At 39.1% G+C, this 14,375-nt stretch overlaps 1 protein-coding gene across 1 annotated transcript in view; it reads left to right on the top strand.

Annotated features, from left to right (window-relative positions):
• The window catches only part of LOC307001315 (uncharacterized protein), a 67,969-nt gene extending 60,793 nt beyond the window's left edge, over nucleotides 1-7,176 (top strand). The window contains exon 3 of the mRNA XM_079617633.1: nucleotides 3,581-7,176. Within this exon, the coding sequence (XP_079473759.1) occupies nucleotides 3,608-4,618 (1,011 nt within the window). The 5' untranslated portion in view covers nucleotides 3,581-3,607 and the 3' untranslated portion in view covers nucleotides 4,619-7,176. The remainder of the gene's footprint in view (nucleotides 1-3,580) is intronic.
• The last annotated feature ends 7,199 nt before the right edge of the window (nucleotides 7,177-14,375 follow it).

Below are 14,375 nucleotides of genomic sequence, written 5' to 3'. Positions count from 1 at the left end.
TAATGTTTATGAGAACATTATTAAAAACCAGATAACTTTAAACAAACAGTCTATTAACATTATTGGAAGAACGTTTGTTTATAACTTTGAGAGAACCTTGCCACAACATTAACTAAAGTTCTGAGAATGTTCCCTGTTAACTGGATTATTCCATTGTTATTAGTTATGCAGGAAGAGGATATTTGTTTTCTCTTTTGGCTGAAACAAATGATATTGCATCAATTGCATATCTATTTAAATCGTTCTTATAGCGTTGTCAAAAAGTACCAACTTCGGTACCAAGTCAATACTGAAGTTTAAAAATGTGACGATACCAGTATTTCGCTATAGCATTTTTAGCACTGTTGAACGGATTCTTAAACACCTCTGATTGGCCATTGCGTTCACACGCTCAACAGATATGTTTGTGATTGGCCATTGCGTTCACACGCTCAACAGATATGTTTGTGATTGGCCATTGCGTTCAAACGCTCAACAGATATGTCTGTGATTGGCCATTGCGTTCACACGCTCAACAGATATGTTTGTGATTGGCCATTGCGTTCAAACGCTCAACAGATATGTCTGTGATTGGCCATTGCGTTCACACGCTCAACAGATATGTCTGTGATTGGCCATTGCGTTCACACGCTCAACAGATATGTATGTGATTGGCCATTGCATTCACACGCTCAACAGATATGTCTGTGATTGGCCATTGCATTCACACGCTCAACAGATATGTTTGTGATTGGCCATTGCGTTTACGCGCTCAACATATGTCTGTGATTGGCCATTGCGTTCACACGCTCAACAGATATGTTTGTGATTGGCCATTGCATTCACACGCTCAACAGATATGTCTGTGATTGGCCATTGCATTCACACGCTTAACAGATATGTCTGTGATTGGCCATTGCGTTCACATGCTCAACAGATATATCTGTGATTGGCCATTGCATTCACACGCTCAACAGATATGTTTGTGATTGGCCATTGCGTTCACAGGCTCAACAGATATGTTTGTGATTGGCCATTGTATTCACACGCTTAACAGATATGTTTGTGATTGGCCATTGCGTTCACAGGCTCAACAGATATGTTTGTGATTGGCCATTGTATTCACACGCTTAACAGATATGTCTGTGATTGGCCATTGCATTCACAGGCTCAACAGATATGTCTGTGATTGGCCATTGCATTCACACGCTCAACAGATATGTTTGTGATTGGCCATTGCGTTCACAGGCTCAACAGATATGTTTGTGATTGGCCATTGTATTCACACGCTTAACAGATATGTCTGTGATTGGCCATTGCATTCACAGGCTCAACAGATATGTCTGTGATTGGCCATTACGTTTACGCGCTCAACATATGTCTGTGATTGGCCATTGCGTTCACACGCTCAACAGATATGTTTGTGATTGGCCATTGCATTCACACGCTCAACAGATATGTCTGTGATTGGCCATTGCATTCACACGCTTAACAGATATGTCTGTGATTGGCCATTGCGTTCACATGCTCAACAGATATATCTGTGATTGGCCATTGCATTCACACACTCAACAGATATGTTTGTGATTGGCCATTGCGTTCACAGGCTCAACAGATATGTTTGTGATTGGCCATTGTATTCACACGCTTAACAGATATGTCTGTGATTGGCCATTGCGTTCACACGCTCAACAGATATGTCTGTGATTGGCCATTGCGTTCACATGCTCAACAGATATGTCTGTGATTGGCCATTGCGTTCACACGCTCAACAGATATGTCTGTGATTGGCCATTGCGTTCACATGCTCAACAGATATGTCTGTGATTGGCCATTGCGTTCACACGCTCAACAGATATGTCTGTGATTGGCCATTGCGTTCACACGCTTAACAGATATGTCTGTGATTGGCCATTGCGTTCACACGCTCAACAGATATGTCTGTGATTGGCCATTGCATTCACACGCTTAACAGATATGTCTGTGATTGGCCATTGCGTTCACACGCTCAACAGATATGTCTGTGATTGGCCATTGCGTTCACATGCTTAACAGATATGTCTGTGATTGGCCATTGCGTTCACATGCTCAACAGATATGTCTGTGATTGGCCATTGCGTTCACACGCTCAACAGATATATCTGTGATTGGCCATTGCGTTCACACGCTCAACAGATATGTCTGTGATTGGCCATTGCATTCACATGCTCAACAGATATGTTTGTGATTGGCCATTGCGTTCACACGCTCAACAGATATGTCTGTGATTGGCCATTGCGTTCACATGCTCAACAGATATGTCTGTGATTGGCCATTGCGTTCACACGCTCAACAGATATGTCTGTGATTGGCCATTGCGTTCACATGCTCAACAGATATGTCTGTGATTGGCCATTGCGTTCACACGCTCAACAGATATGTCTGTGATTGGCCATTGCGTTCACACGCTTAACAGATATGTCTGTGATTGGCCATTGCGTTCACACGCTCAACAGATATGTCTGTGATTGGCCATTGCATTCACACGCTTAACAGATATGTCTGTGATTGGCCATTGCGTTCACACGCTCAACAGATATGTCTGTGATTGGCCATTGCGTTCACATGCTTAACAGATATGTCTGTGATTGGCCATTGCGTTCACATGCTCAACAGATATGTCTGTGATTGGCCATTGCGTTCACACGCTCAACAGATATATCTGTGATTGGCCATTGCATTCACACGCTTAACAGATATGTCTGTGATTGGCCATTGCGTTCACATGCTCAACAGATATGTCTGTGATTGGCCATTGCGTTCACACGCTCAACAGATATGTCTGTGATTGGCCATTGCATTCACACGCTCAACAGATATGTCTGTGATTGGCCATTGCGTTCACATGCTTAACAGATATGTCTGTGATTGGCCATTGCGTTCACATGCTCAACAGATATGTCTGTGATTGGCCATTGCATTCACACGCTCAACAGATATATCTGTGATTGGCCATTGCATTCACACGCTTAACAGATATATCTGTGATTGGCCATTGCGTTCACATGCTCAACAGATATGTCTGTGATTGGCCATTGCGTTCACATGCTCAACAGATATGTCTGTGATTGGCTACAATGATCAATTATAACAATAGATACACATTTGAGCTTTTGAAAGCAGGCGTCTATCAGTGGATCCGCTGATAGACGCCACTTTCAAACGCCCCTGTGTGTATCTGTGTAACCGCTCGGTGAAGAACGTCAAGGACAACATGTTTTTGAAGCGTTGATCTTTGTAGCCAATCAGAGACATGTTGAGCGGTCAACACAATGGCCAATCAGAGGCGTTTAAGAATCTGTTCAACGGCGCTCAAAATGCTAGAGGGAAATGCTGCAAATGCACCTTTAAAAATCATGTTTAAAAAAATATTTTCTACGTTCTTATACAGTGTACATTAGTAAAGAGTGGATACTCCATTTGCTCTAGTTCTCTAACTTGTTTAGAATAAATGAGTGGACATTTAGACCGCCAATGTATGCTGACTCTCAATTACACCTGTAATACATTTCGAACTCACGGTATACCCATGTGTTAACTCAGCCAATGTTTTTGTCATTAGGTGTGATGGACTTTTGAATCATTCGGCATGTCCCACTCGTCCAAGCCTCGATCTCACCCTTGTGGCCTGTGTGACAAATCTTTTACCCAGATTTCCATGCTCACCAAACACCAGCGAATGCACACAGAAGACAAGCCCTACAAATGCCCCTACTGTGACAAATCTTTCTCTCTTTCTTCTCGTCTGGTCCTGCACAAACGCAGTCATGCCGGGGAGAAGCCTCACACCTGCCGGCTTTGCTCCAAGACCTTCATCTCTTCGTCCCACCTGTCTCTGCACATGCGATCGCACTCCGGAGAGAGGAAGTACAAATGCAGTGTGTGCTCCAAAATGTTCATGCAGTCGTCCCAACTTCTGCGCCACAAGACCATCCACACGGGCGAGAAGCCCTTCAAGTGCCCCGACTGCAACAAGAGCTTCGGCCGTGCCTCACACCTGAAGACCCATCGCCGGCTCCACACCGGCGAGAAGCCCTTCAAATGCACACAGTGCGACAGGGCTTTCACACAGAAGGCCGGGCTTGTTATACACCTGCGCTTGCACACAGGCGAGCGCCCGTTCAAGTGTGACAAGTGTGGAAAGGCCTTCCGCACGTCAGCACACCTGCTCAACCACCAGGCTCTGGAGCTGGGTGAGGGCCGGTTCGTGTGTGCCACGTGTCAGAAGGGCTTCCGGTCGGTGTCCATGTTGAAGCAGCACGAGAAGAGCCACCAGGGCGGCGGGACGCTCTGTTGTAGCGTTTGCTCCGGGAGCTTCGCTCAATCCTCTTATCTGCAGCTCAACCTACACTTGCACAACGGAGAGCAGCTCTTCCACTGCAAGGTGTGCAACAAAATATTCGTGAAGATGTCCACCTTTGAGAAACACTGCACAAAACATCAGATGGAGATGGACGAGGCATGTGAGGACGAGACCGTGAGAGAGGAAGATCCCCCTTTTGAGCTGCATTCTGCTGCATCCCCGACACCATCAACATCAGAGGTCAACACGCGCTCCAAAACAAGAGCCAAAATAAAGAGTACAATGGACAACTCGTAATCATGGACTGACAAGCTTTCTGCAACATTAAAGAGGAACTATTATGCCCTTTAAGTCTTGCTGTAGTTTTCAGGCTCCACTAGAACAGGTTTTCCTGCTTGAATGTTGATTATTCTCCTCATATTCTCCATTGTTGCGGCTCCTCTCTTCCCAGTCTGTCAGTAACGCTCTGTTCACTTCCTGTCTCTATGAAGCCCCTCCTTCTGAAAAGCACACTGTGCTCTGATTGGTCGGCTGGATCAGTGTGTTGTGATTGGTTCGAGCGCTTCGAGTGTGTTTGGGAGTACTGACTAACTCAACCAGGCCCCGCCCCTTTATTCTGCATATGAATTATTATAATGAGGAATATTATGACGTGTTCGTTCCCGGAAGAAACTCAAGACTACACTGGAGGCGTTTCAGGAGTTCAGAAACACTGACACTGATATAGAGGATAACTGGAGCTTTTGCTCATCCAGCAACATTACACACTAAAGAAAGATGAACGTGAAAAAGCATAAGAGGACCTCTTGAACATTACTGTATTTATGACTTATGATATAAATGATGCCTTCGTTTGCTCATATTTATGAACAACTCTCTGCGCTCATACACACGTGTAGATCATGTGCAGGTGTACAGAAACTTGCCTTTGCTGAGATTTTTGCACTTCATTTAATTAGTTGTTTTTTATCCATCATACTTATGAAAAAGTGGTAAAGCACTATAGGCACAAGCTCAGCTGGATTCTGCATGGCAGTGATGACACATTCATATCTGTGAAGATGCCATGCATAATCCAACTGAACATGTCTTTTCAATTCATATTCAATGTTTAATTCCTTGAATTGAGGTGGAAAACGGATTTAACTGCTACCTTAATATTTGTATTTATTTTAAATGTTGTATGTATCCTGAGGCTGGAAGGACACTTCTTTTCTATGTTGAATTTGACTGCTTTAGAACTCTTGATTTTTGTTGTTGCCCATTTTGATTCAAATTTAATCTCAATCATGGAACCAATTCTTCAGTTCTGAATTTTGCACAAACCTGATTAATACAAAAACGAGAAAAGAAAAAAAAAGACCTGCATAAAATCTGCAGCACTTCCTGTATTTTCTCTATAGATTTCCACAGAATTGAAAGGCTGTCATTCATAGCATTCTACAAATGTCCACTCCTGGAGAGACTATTTATTTAAAATAATAATAATATTTTACTTCTAAGATTGTTGTAATCTTGGCAACAAACTAATCTCAATTAAATGTTTAAAACCATTCCTCAGAACTCGGCAGAGAAAATGTGTCAGTCATATTGCACAATGCACATCTTATATTTCATAACGCACATAAGTTAAGGAGGATGATAAAAGACAATAGAACAGAACAGGAATATGACTTTTATTGCGCAATTTCAAAGAGCTGAAGTAAGGTATTGTTGACAGTGGGCATGTTGAGTTATGTAATAATGTGCAGTCAGCTGATTTCATATCCACACAGAAACTCACAATGCTTGGTATATTTATGCAGAGTTATCATATTCCTGAAGTCTATGATGACTGTTGATTGGATTATTTGTGTTAATACTGTATAGATGTTTATTTATTTTCTTAGTTTAAATGAAAGATATTGTTTCGATTTACTGTTAAATTTATATTACATGATTATGTATATGTTGTTTTAAAGCAATATAAGACAACATCTGTGATTGGCCCCTGAAATAAAACTATTCATTTCTTTAAAGAACATCGTGCTGACCCCAGACCTGTGAACGGTAGTAGTGTGCAATGCCTACAAGCGAGAACGGTTTCATCTTCAGCCCCACATGTAGCCGTGTGTCTAACCGTAGGACTGTGTTGAACACATGGACTTCTGGAGTAGGTTTAAAGGTGGCTACTTTTTACTCGAATTCTAATGAGAAAAATGTTAACAAATGCGTATGTATTCTAAGGGCATCATTTCTTTTTTACTCAAAGATGAGCGATGTCCTTTTTGCAAATGTATAGTGTATGTGTCATGCACTAATAATGTTGTTGCTGTATATCCACACTAGATGGCGCTGTATGGCTGGTAATGGGGAGAGCAGAACTGGTACTGGTTTCTTTGGGACTCGCTCTCTCTGCTGCTCTAGTTAAACTGGGTTGTGTGTTCTTGTGGTTTCTCCAGTGATCTGGTGTTTTAATGCTTATTTAGACTGGTGCACACAGATCCTTTCCTCGTCTTGATTAACCAACCCGTGACAACAATTGTTACCAATTAAAATTATGTAATTTTTTCACACCTCATGTTGTTCCAAATTCTATTGATTCTGTCTTTAATGAAACACAACAGGGGATGTTTGCAGAGGGGTTTTGCAAATAAAGTCATGGTTTTATATCTGGGGTATATCAGCTTATCCCTTCAGCTGTTCGAGCTAATCGTGTGTGTGTGTGTGTGTGTGTGTGTGTAAACTATGTTCTCTCTGTTTCTTTTAAATTAAACTACAGTTTAAAGTAATGGTCATGGGAGTACTTGAGAGAGCAACAAATAAATACTGTAAATATTCCTCTGCTCCCACATCCAATTAAACATCCTCTTTTGAATAAACTTGCATTTTGAGGTTGTCTTTATTGTGCACCTCTAAAAACTTAAATCTTAACTTAAAAACTTAAAATGTTGCACTGTTTCCTCATATTGTCCATTTCTGTCTTTACTGTATACTCTGTGAAAGACAAACAATAGTAAATATTTTAAATAGTAAATACTAATGATCTAAATAGCTGGCTAATCGTTAACTTGTCAACATCAGCAGTGTGTTCATATAAAATCCGATGACTTAGGAAGGGCATGTGTGGAGTAAGTATAAGTTCAGATCAAACAAGCTGGGTAGTTTAACCTAAGCAGAGAAAAAGCAGAGTTGGTGTGCATGGTGCCCAGTCAGTCGGCTCCTCTTGGCGTCATAAATCATGCCAAGCGTGCCGCACAAGCCATCTCGATCGCCCCCGGTGGCTGGTCTTAGTATAGGTCATACAGGGTGTCCAATAAAGTGGGCTGATGGGTTCTCTGCTGCTTTGTCTCTGCTTCCATAACCTCGTCCTGCTCTGGTCCTTCTGGTGGAGGGCTCGGGTCTTGTTCTCTGAGCTCGCCAAGCTCTTCAGCTTCCTCTTTTAGCCACAGTTTTTAGTTAGCCACATCCGCCATGTTTGTAGTTTTTAAACACTTTTTACTCTTGTTTGTAGTTCTGAACTGGATCCTCCTCAAAAGTGCAATGGGTTGTGGGTAATATAAGCGGTTATAGTGAGCACGGATCCACACTTCGAAATAGTAGATCATCCGGGGACTTCTGGCATACTATGCTTAATTGGGACACACTTATTCTAATCCCACATTTAGTATAGATGGACATTGGATACAGGGCTAGATTAAGACTGAGACGGGCTAGTAAGTTTGCATGGCTACGTCACACATGTTCCTGCCCACCGCTCACAGCATGGAAATACTATTAAAAATTGGAAAAATATTTTGTATTAAAAACCTTTATACTAACTGTCTTTTTATTAATGCAGTGAATGACAAGTGTCTGTGGTCTCCCAGTTTAGTGTTCAGTGATTCATTTACACCAAAACAAAAGAAAACATGTATGCCTTATCTCCAAAAACATTATGTTTGTCTTAAATTTCATAAGGAACTCAGATAACCTTTGTGTCGACTCGTTTTTCCGTCAGTTCTTTTTGCGTGAATTGGAATGTGTGCAAAGGATTGTGGGAGATTGATACACTTGATGCATCCTTCAAAATCAGCCGAATGAAGGACACGAGATTAAGGATGCCTTCAAAGGTATACTTGCAGCATTACGTCTGAGAAACACCGTTAGAACTGTCTTGGTTGTCGCTTCTGAAAGCCGCTCTCCGTTTGCATGAAGTTAAACAGCTCAGAGTCTCTCCAACGGTTGATGTCGCCAGGAATCGCCAGCTTGCTGTTGAAAATGAAGTGGTGGTGTGAACAGGGCTTTATTTTGTTGTGACACCAGGGATCGTTTATCATCAGTAATATCCGTGTACATACGCCATCCAGGTATACCACAAAATTAATGTTTGCCCATTTCTTTGTTATGCTAAAAAAAGATGCATTATACGGTTTAATGATTTTTTTTTACACGTAACGACGGACTTTAGTCACTGAAATATTTCGGTCACAACACCTGACCAGTAGGCCTGAATATCACAAGCTGTGTTTACTGCCTTAATAATATTTCAAAAGATAGCATTACTTTGTCTAATTTAACATGAGTTGTACTTTCTTGGAACTATATTGTTATACATTTTTTAGATGAGCTTTTTTCTTGACAAAGTCGCCTCTGACTGCTCATTGTGGCTCAAAGAGATTAAAGCAAATTAAGTGATTTAATTACACTGTACAAAATTTACTGTAAAATTGACAGCAATTTACTGGCAAGTTTGGTTGTCAGTAAGTCTGTAAATTTTACAGGATTACTGTAAATCATAAACTACAATTAAACTGTAAAAATACAGCACTCCTGTAAAAGCAGCAAAACAAGAGCAGCTGTGAATTTACAGTTCTTTACTGTAATACTTACATTATGAATTAAAATCTGTGTAAATTCATTTCATTTGAGGAAACCGATTATCTTAAATTGGTCATTTGCCATTTCATATTTGTGATTTTATTTCATTTGAGTCCACTAAAAAAAGTTTTAATTTAAATGAGTTAACAAAACATCACTTTAAAGGTGAACTGTGCAGGTTTTTTACCTTAACTGAACAGTCATTGGAATGGTTATATGACTTTTTTTCGGGTTTAATGGTGGTCGTTTCGCACCCCCCTCGCCTGTGAGCGGAAAAAACCACACTCGCAACTTTGGGGCAACGGGCTATAAACTATTTGTCTATAAATAGACAAATTGTCTATTTCACAAAAAATCGGCTAAAATTCTGTCATTATTGCGCTCCCTCACACTGTTCGAACCCGAATGAAGAAGACGTTGTACAGAATGTCCCGTCTGCTTTGATGGCGTTGATCTACTAGCCTCTTGTATCTGAGAGTCGCCAACACGTTTTTCGACAGTGTTGTCAAATATCTACTCCGAAGCTGTAGGGGGCGCTCTATAGAGACACCTGCGAAATTCCCGAAGCTGCATAGCCCTGCTTTAACTCACTCCTTGCACACAATTGTTAGCTAACAACGGCACACACTGGAAGAACTTATCAAAAAGATAATCAATGCATCAGCAAATACACATGTCTTTAAATAAAGCAACACACAGAATATCATCAGTGTTTCTCTGCTCATTAGGGGTGGACGGATCGATCCTGAAGTATCGATACTTTCGATACTGACTGGTATCGAAAAGGATCGATCCTCACATAAAAATATCGATCCAAGTGAGTGTTTTTTTACCAGTAAGATTTATTAATTTAGCACGCAATTCAGAGCGAAAAATAAGCTTCTAAGTGGAAAAATAACCGAATGTTAGTGGATAATTGTGTAGGATAGAACTATTTCTCCTAGTCATCTGGATACAAGACGAAACCAATCAATCACAGAGAGCGTTCGATGCTGGTGCTTCGCTGAGCTCACAGCCCAGTGCGTTTGGGAAACAAAGCCTTGCTTAGATGACAAAGAAACATTTATTTTTAAATAAATTTGGCAATAAACAAAACCAAAAGTGTACATAACGGTTCAAAATGTTGACGTCAGTAAGATTTTTTTAATGAAATTAATATTTTTATTCAACAAGGATCGATGCATTAAATTGATCAAAAGTGACACTCAAGGGTTTTACACTGTTAATTTTTTTTTACTTCATATAAATGCTTTTCTTTCAACTTTATTCATCAAATAATTCTGCATAAAATGTATCATGGTTTTCACAAAAATATGAAACTGTTTTCAACATTGATAATAATAAGAAAGTTTCCTGAGCAGCAAATCAGCATATTAAAATTCTCATCATGACTGAATTAATGGTGCCGAAAATTCAGCTTTGATCACATGAATAAATTACAGTTTACTATGACGTAAAAAAAAACGATAGCCCATGTTAAATTGTAATATTACAGTTTTTACTGTATTTTTGATCAAATAAATGCAGAAGAGAATTAAAAATCTTACAGACCACACACTTTTGAACAGCAGGCTAGTGTACAATAGTACATTTACTATAATTATGGTAGTTTGGTAAAAGTCACTGACTAATTACAGGCGGGTTGAGCGCATTTATTTAATAAAAAAATATTTAGTAGTCTTGCAAACGTATTCAGATTTAGCATATTAATGATGCATTCAGCTCATAAATCATGACACACTGCTCTAGCACAGGAAAGTGCTACAAGTTCAAGTGCAGGCTTTTAAAATGAAAAAGTATTGGTATTGGTATCGGTATCGGCGATACTGACCCTGTATTTACTTGGTATCGGATCGATACCGAAATTTTCAGTATCGCCCACCCCTACTGCTCATCCTGGACTGACGCTCAGGCTACTCTCCAACACAATGGAGACCCACCAAACTCAACAGAAATAGAAGAATAGACCCTGGTCAAGATCAGCCACTAGATGTTGATCAGGCAGATATCAATGCACAACCATTGACACCTGATTACATTCTTGCTTGGCTTTCACTGCCATAACACATATGTCTTATAAAGACATGGTTATTGCAGCCAAAGAAAAATTTTAGTTAAATAATGCAAGAGTCAAGAGCCCAACTAAAGCAAACACTGATCACGATCATGGTAACTTCAAATTTAATATTTTCAATAAATCATCACCATAAGTCAGATTAATGCAGAAATAAAGCCACTCTGTTAGTAATAAAGCCAGTAGTGAGGCTGGCAATGAGTTGTTGAATCCTCTGCTGAGATCTTCACAGATTGAATGTGTTTTCTCTTCGGTTGATTCCTCTAAGACAGAAGTCAGTAGTTTACAGTAAAATCTCACAGTAAAATTTACTAAGCAAGAAAAAAAAAATTATGTGAATTACTTTATGTGATTTTATGTGTTTTTGCACATACTGATAGTGGAGATCTGTTAGTGTTTAATGTTCTGTTGGGATTTAAAGTGTTTCTGTTGAGTTTTGTGGGTCTCCATTGTGTGGAGAGTAGAGCCTGAGCGTCAGGCCAGGATGAGCAGAGAAACACTGTGTGTTGCTTTATATACAGTCAGTAATTGTGTATTTGCTGATGCATTGAAGTCATTAAACTCATTCATGTGTGTGTTGTTATCTAGTAGGATTTAGTTAACTCATAAAGTCTTTTTCTTAGTGGACTCAAATGAAATAAGCTCACAGTATAACTATTTAATGGCAAATAACCAATTTAATTCAATGCATTATTAATAACAGTAACATACTGTAAATAATACAGTAAAGAACTGTAAATTCACAGCTGCTCTTGTTGTTCTGCTTTTACAGGTGTGCTGTATAATTTTACAGTTTAATTGTAGTTTATGATTTACAGTACTCCTGTAAAATTTACAGGCTTACTGGCAACCAAAATTGCCAGTAAGTTGCTGTAAATTTGACATGTTTTACTTGTTCATCAGGCCAGATGGCAGGAAACGTGCATTTTCTGTAAAGCTGAGTTGAAACAATCTCTGAAAGTGCCAAAGTATGGGGAAAAATATAGAAAATAAGCAATTTCTGATGATAATAATAATACTAAATTGTATTGATATTTTTAATTAATTCTTCATTCACATTAATTATGAAAGACACCTGCAGCAACAGAGACTGGACAAGAGACTCGCTCAAATCTAGATAACTAAGTTGTTCTTTTAATCTATTATTTGATTAAATATCATTTTATATCTCAAGTCAACAAATGAAAACTTAATTACTCATAGCTTGCAGCAGAAAATAGTGCACATGTGATGCTCAGCACATGACATGATTGGGTGTCTGAATGAAAGCCTCTTCTCACCAGTAGAGGGCCAAGTGTGTCCAAACCTGGACGATGACGTCACCGTTTTCTCCAGAGCTTTTTACAACAGGAATGAACCATCACTGAACTTGATTATGGCAATATTTTCTTCTAGATCTGCTGTACAACAGAAACCAACTGTGTCGCGTTATGTTCCTGTTATCTCTGTACAGCTGCTTTAAAATGATCTGTATTGTATTGTAAAAAGTGCCATATACTGTAAATAAAAGTGACTTTATTTGACCTACAATACAACCTTTTTGTGAGAAACTATAAAGCTTTTTATTTAAATGTATCCTTTAAGTTTTTTACAGTCACATTTCTCAATACTTAGGTCATGTTTTCTTCACTCTTCACACAGTTCTCCTGACCAGCGTTTGCTCGGCACAGCAGTTACTGTAATTTCACATTCACATGCACTAAAACTACCAAACACTTCATACGTGTCTCACATCACACTCTTCCAGAACACTAGCAAAGCTTGACAGCCGACACACACACTTTATCACCCACAAAACAACGACCTAAAAACACTAACAACAGGAGCTTTACACAATGTGTTCCTCTGTAAAACAACACCTCTACTGTTTATAATTCACTGCAATATGTGACTGGAATGAATCAGACATGAAGCTTCAATACTTTATATATCTTATGTCTTATAGGAGTAAATCCAAAGTACAAACATCTGTCCACACACATCCACCGATACAGAGACAGGAATCAGTCAAATTGTTTTTATACCATTTAATTTTTAGATTCGAAATATATTTCATTACAATATTACTGTAGAAATGTGGCAAAATGCTACGGTTTTGTATTATGTTATTGTTTTGAACTGAAGTTTAGCAGTTCTGAGATCAGTGTGTGAGCGTGTGCAGATCGGCCTGTAGACACACAGAGTTGTGGCGGTTGTCGTGTCGAAGTGAGAAAATAATTAATGTCATTTGAAAGATGTCGTCATGCATTTTGTGCCAAAGCAATGATAAATGATCCACAGTTTATCCCACACACACTTCTGTTGTGCTCACTGTGTGAAGAGTGAAGAAACAGTGACCTACAGTAAGTATTGAGAAATGTGTCCTAGCGACTGTAAAAAACTGTAAACTCAGAAGAAAGTTCTGTAACACTAACATACGTGTGTTTGTGTGTGTGTGTGTGTGTGTGTGTGTGTGTGTGTGTCTCAACACATTTCCTTTTACAACATTTGAGGCCATATAGGAACTTATTTGGGTAGCAGGTGAGGGTGATATAACATCTATAACATAGAATTTGACTTTTAAATCTTTTATTCCGCAAAAAAATAAAAAATATTGGGAATATAAGTAGCGTACACCTCTACATTTATGGCCCTCCTCATTAGAAAGAGTGTGTTTCTTACAACTGTCTATATGTGTTTTATTATATATTTGAAATTGTTTAAATGTGTGGACTGTTGAATTAATCTTTCATTTACAATATTACTGTTTTAACTGTATATTTGATCAAATAAATGCTATGTTGGTGCTATAATGGTAAAATGTTGCATGTGCCGTGAGAGAGAGGAAGGAGAAAGTGTTGTGTGTGAAGAATGGCGGTCCTATAAACATGTGCAGTGCGTATTAGAAAATCACCTTGATTCTCAAATCCATCATTTACAGTTTTTTACAATCGCTATGACAGTTTTTTCAATACATTTAACAATTTTCCTAAACTCTTAACACACCAACACACCTAAAACACACAATTGGCAAAACGGTTAATTTCATGTTCAAAATCACACATTGTAAACTAAACTCCAAAACTAATTTTCAAAATACAATAATACACTGACACAATACACTATATCTAACAAAACACTGCAAACATGTTTCAAAATCAA

The sequence above is a fragment of the Phoxinus phoxinus genome (assembly GCF_949152265.1).
Source record: "Phoxinus phoxinus genome assembly, chromosome: 7".
Taxonomy (NCBI): domain Eukaryota; kingdom Metazoa; phylum Chordata; class Actinopteri; order Cypriniformes; family Leuciscidae; genus Phoxinus; species Phoxinus phoxinus.
This window is presented reverse-complemented; position numbering and strand designations above follow the sequence as displayed.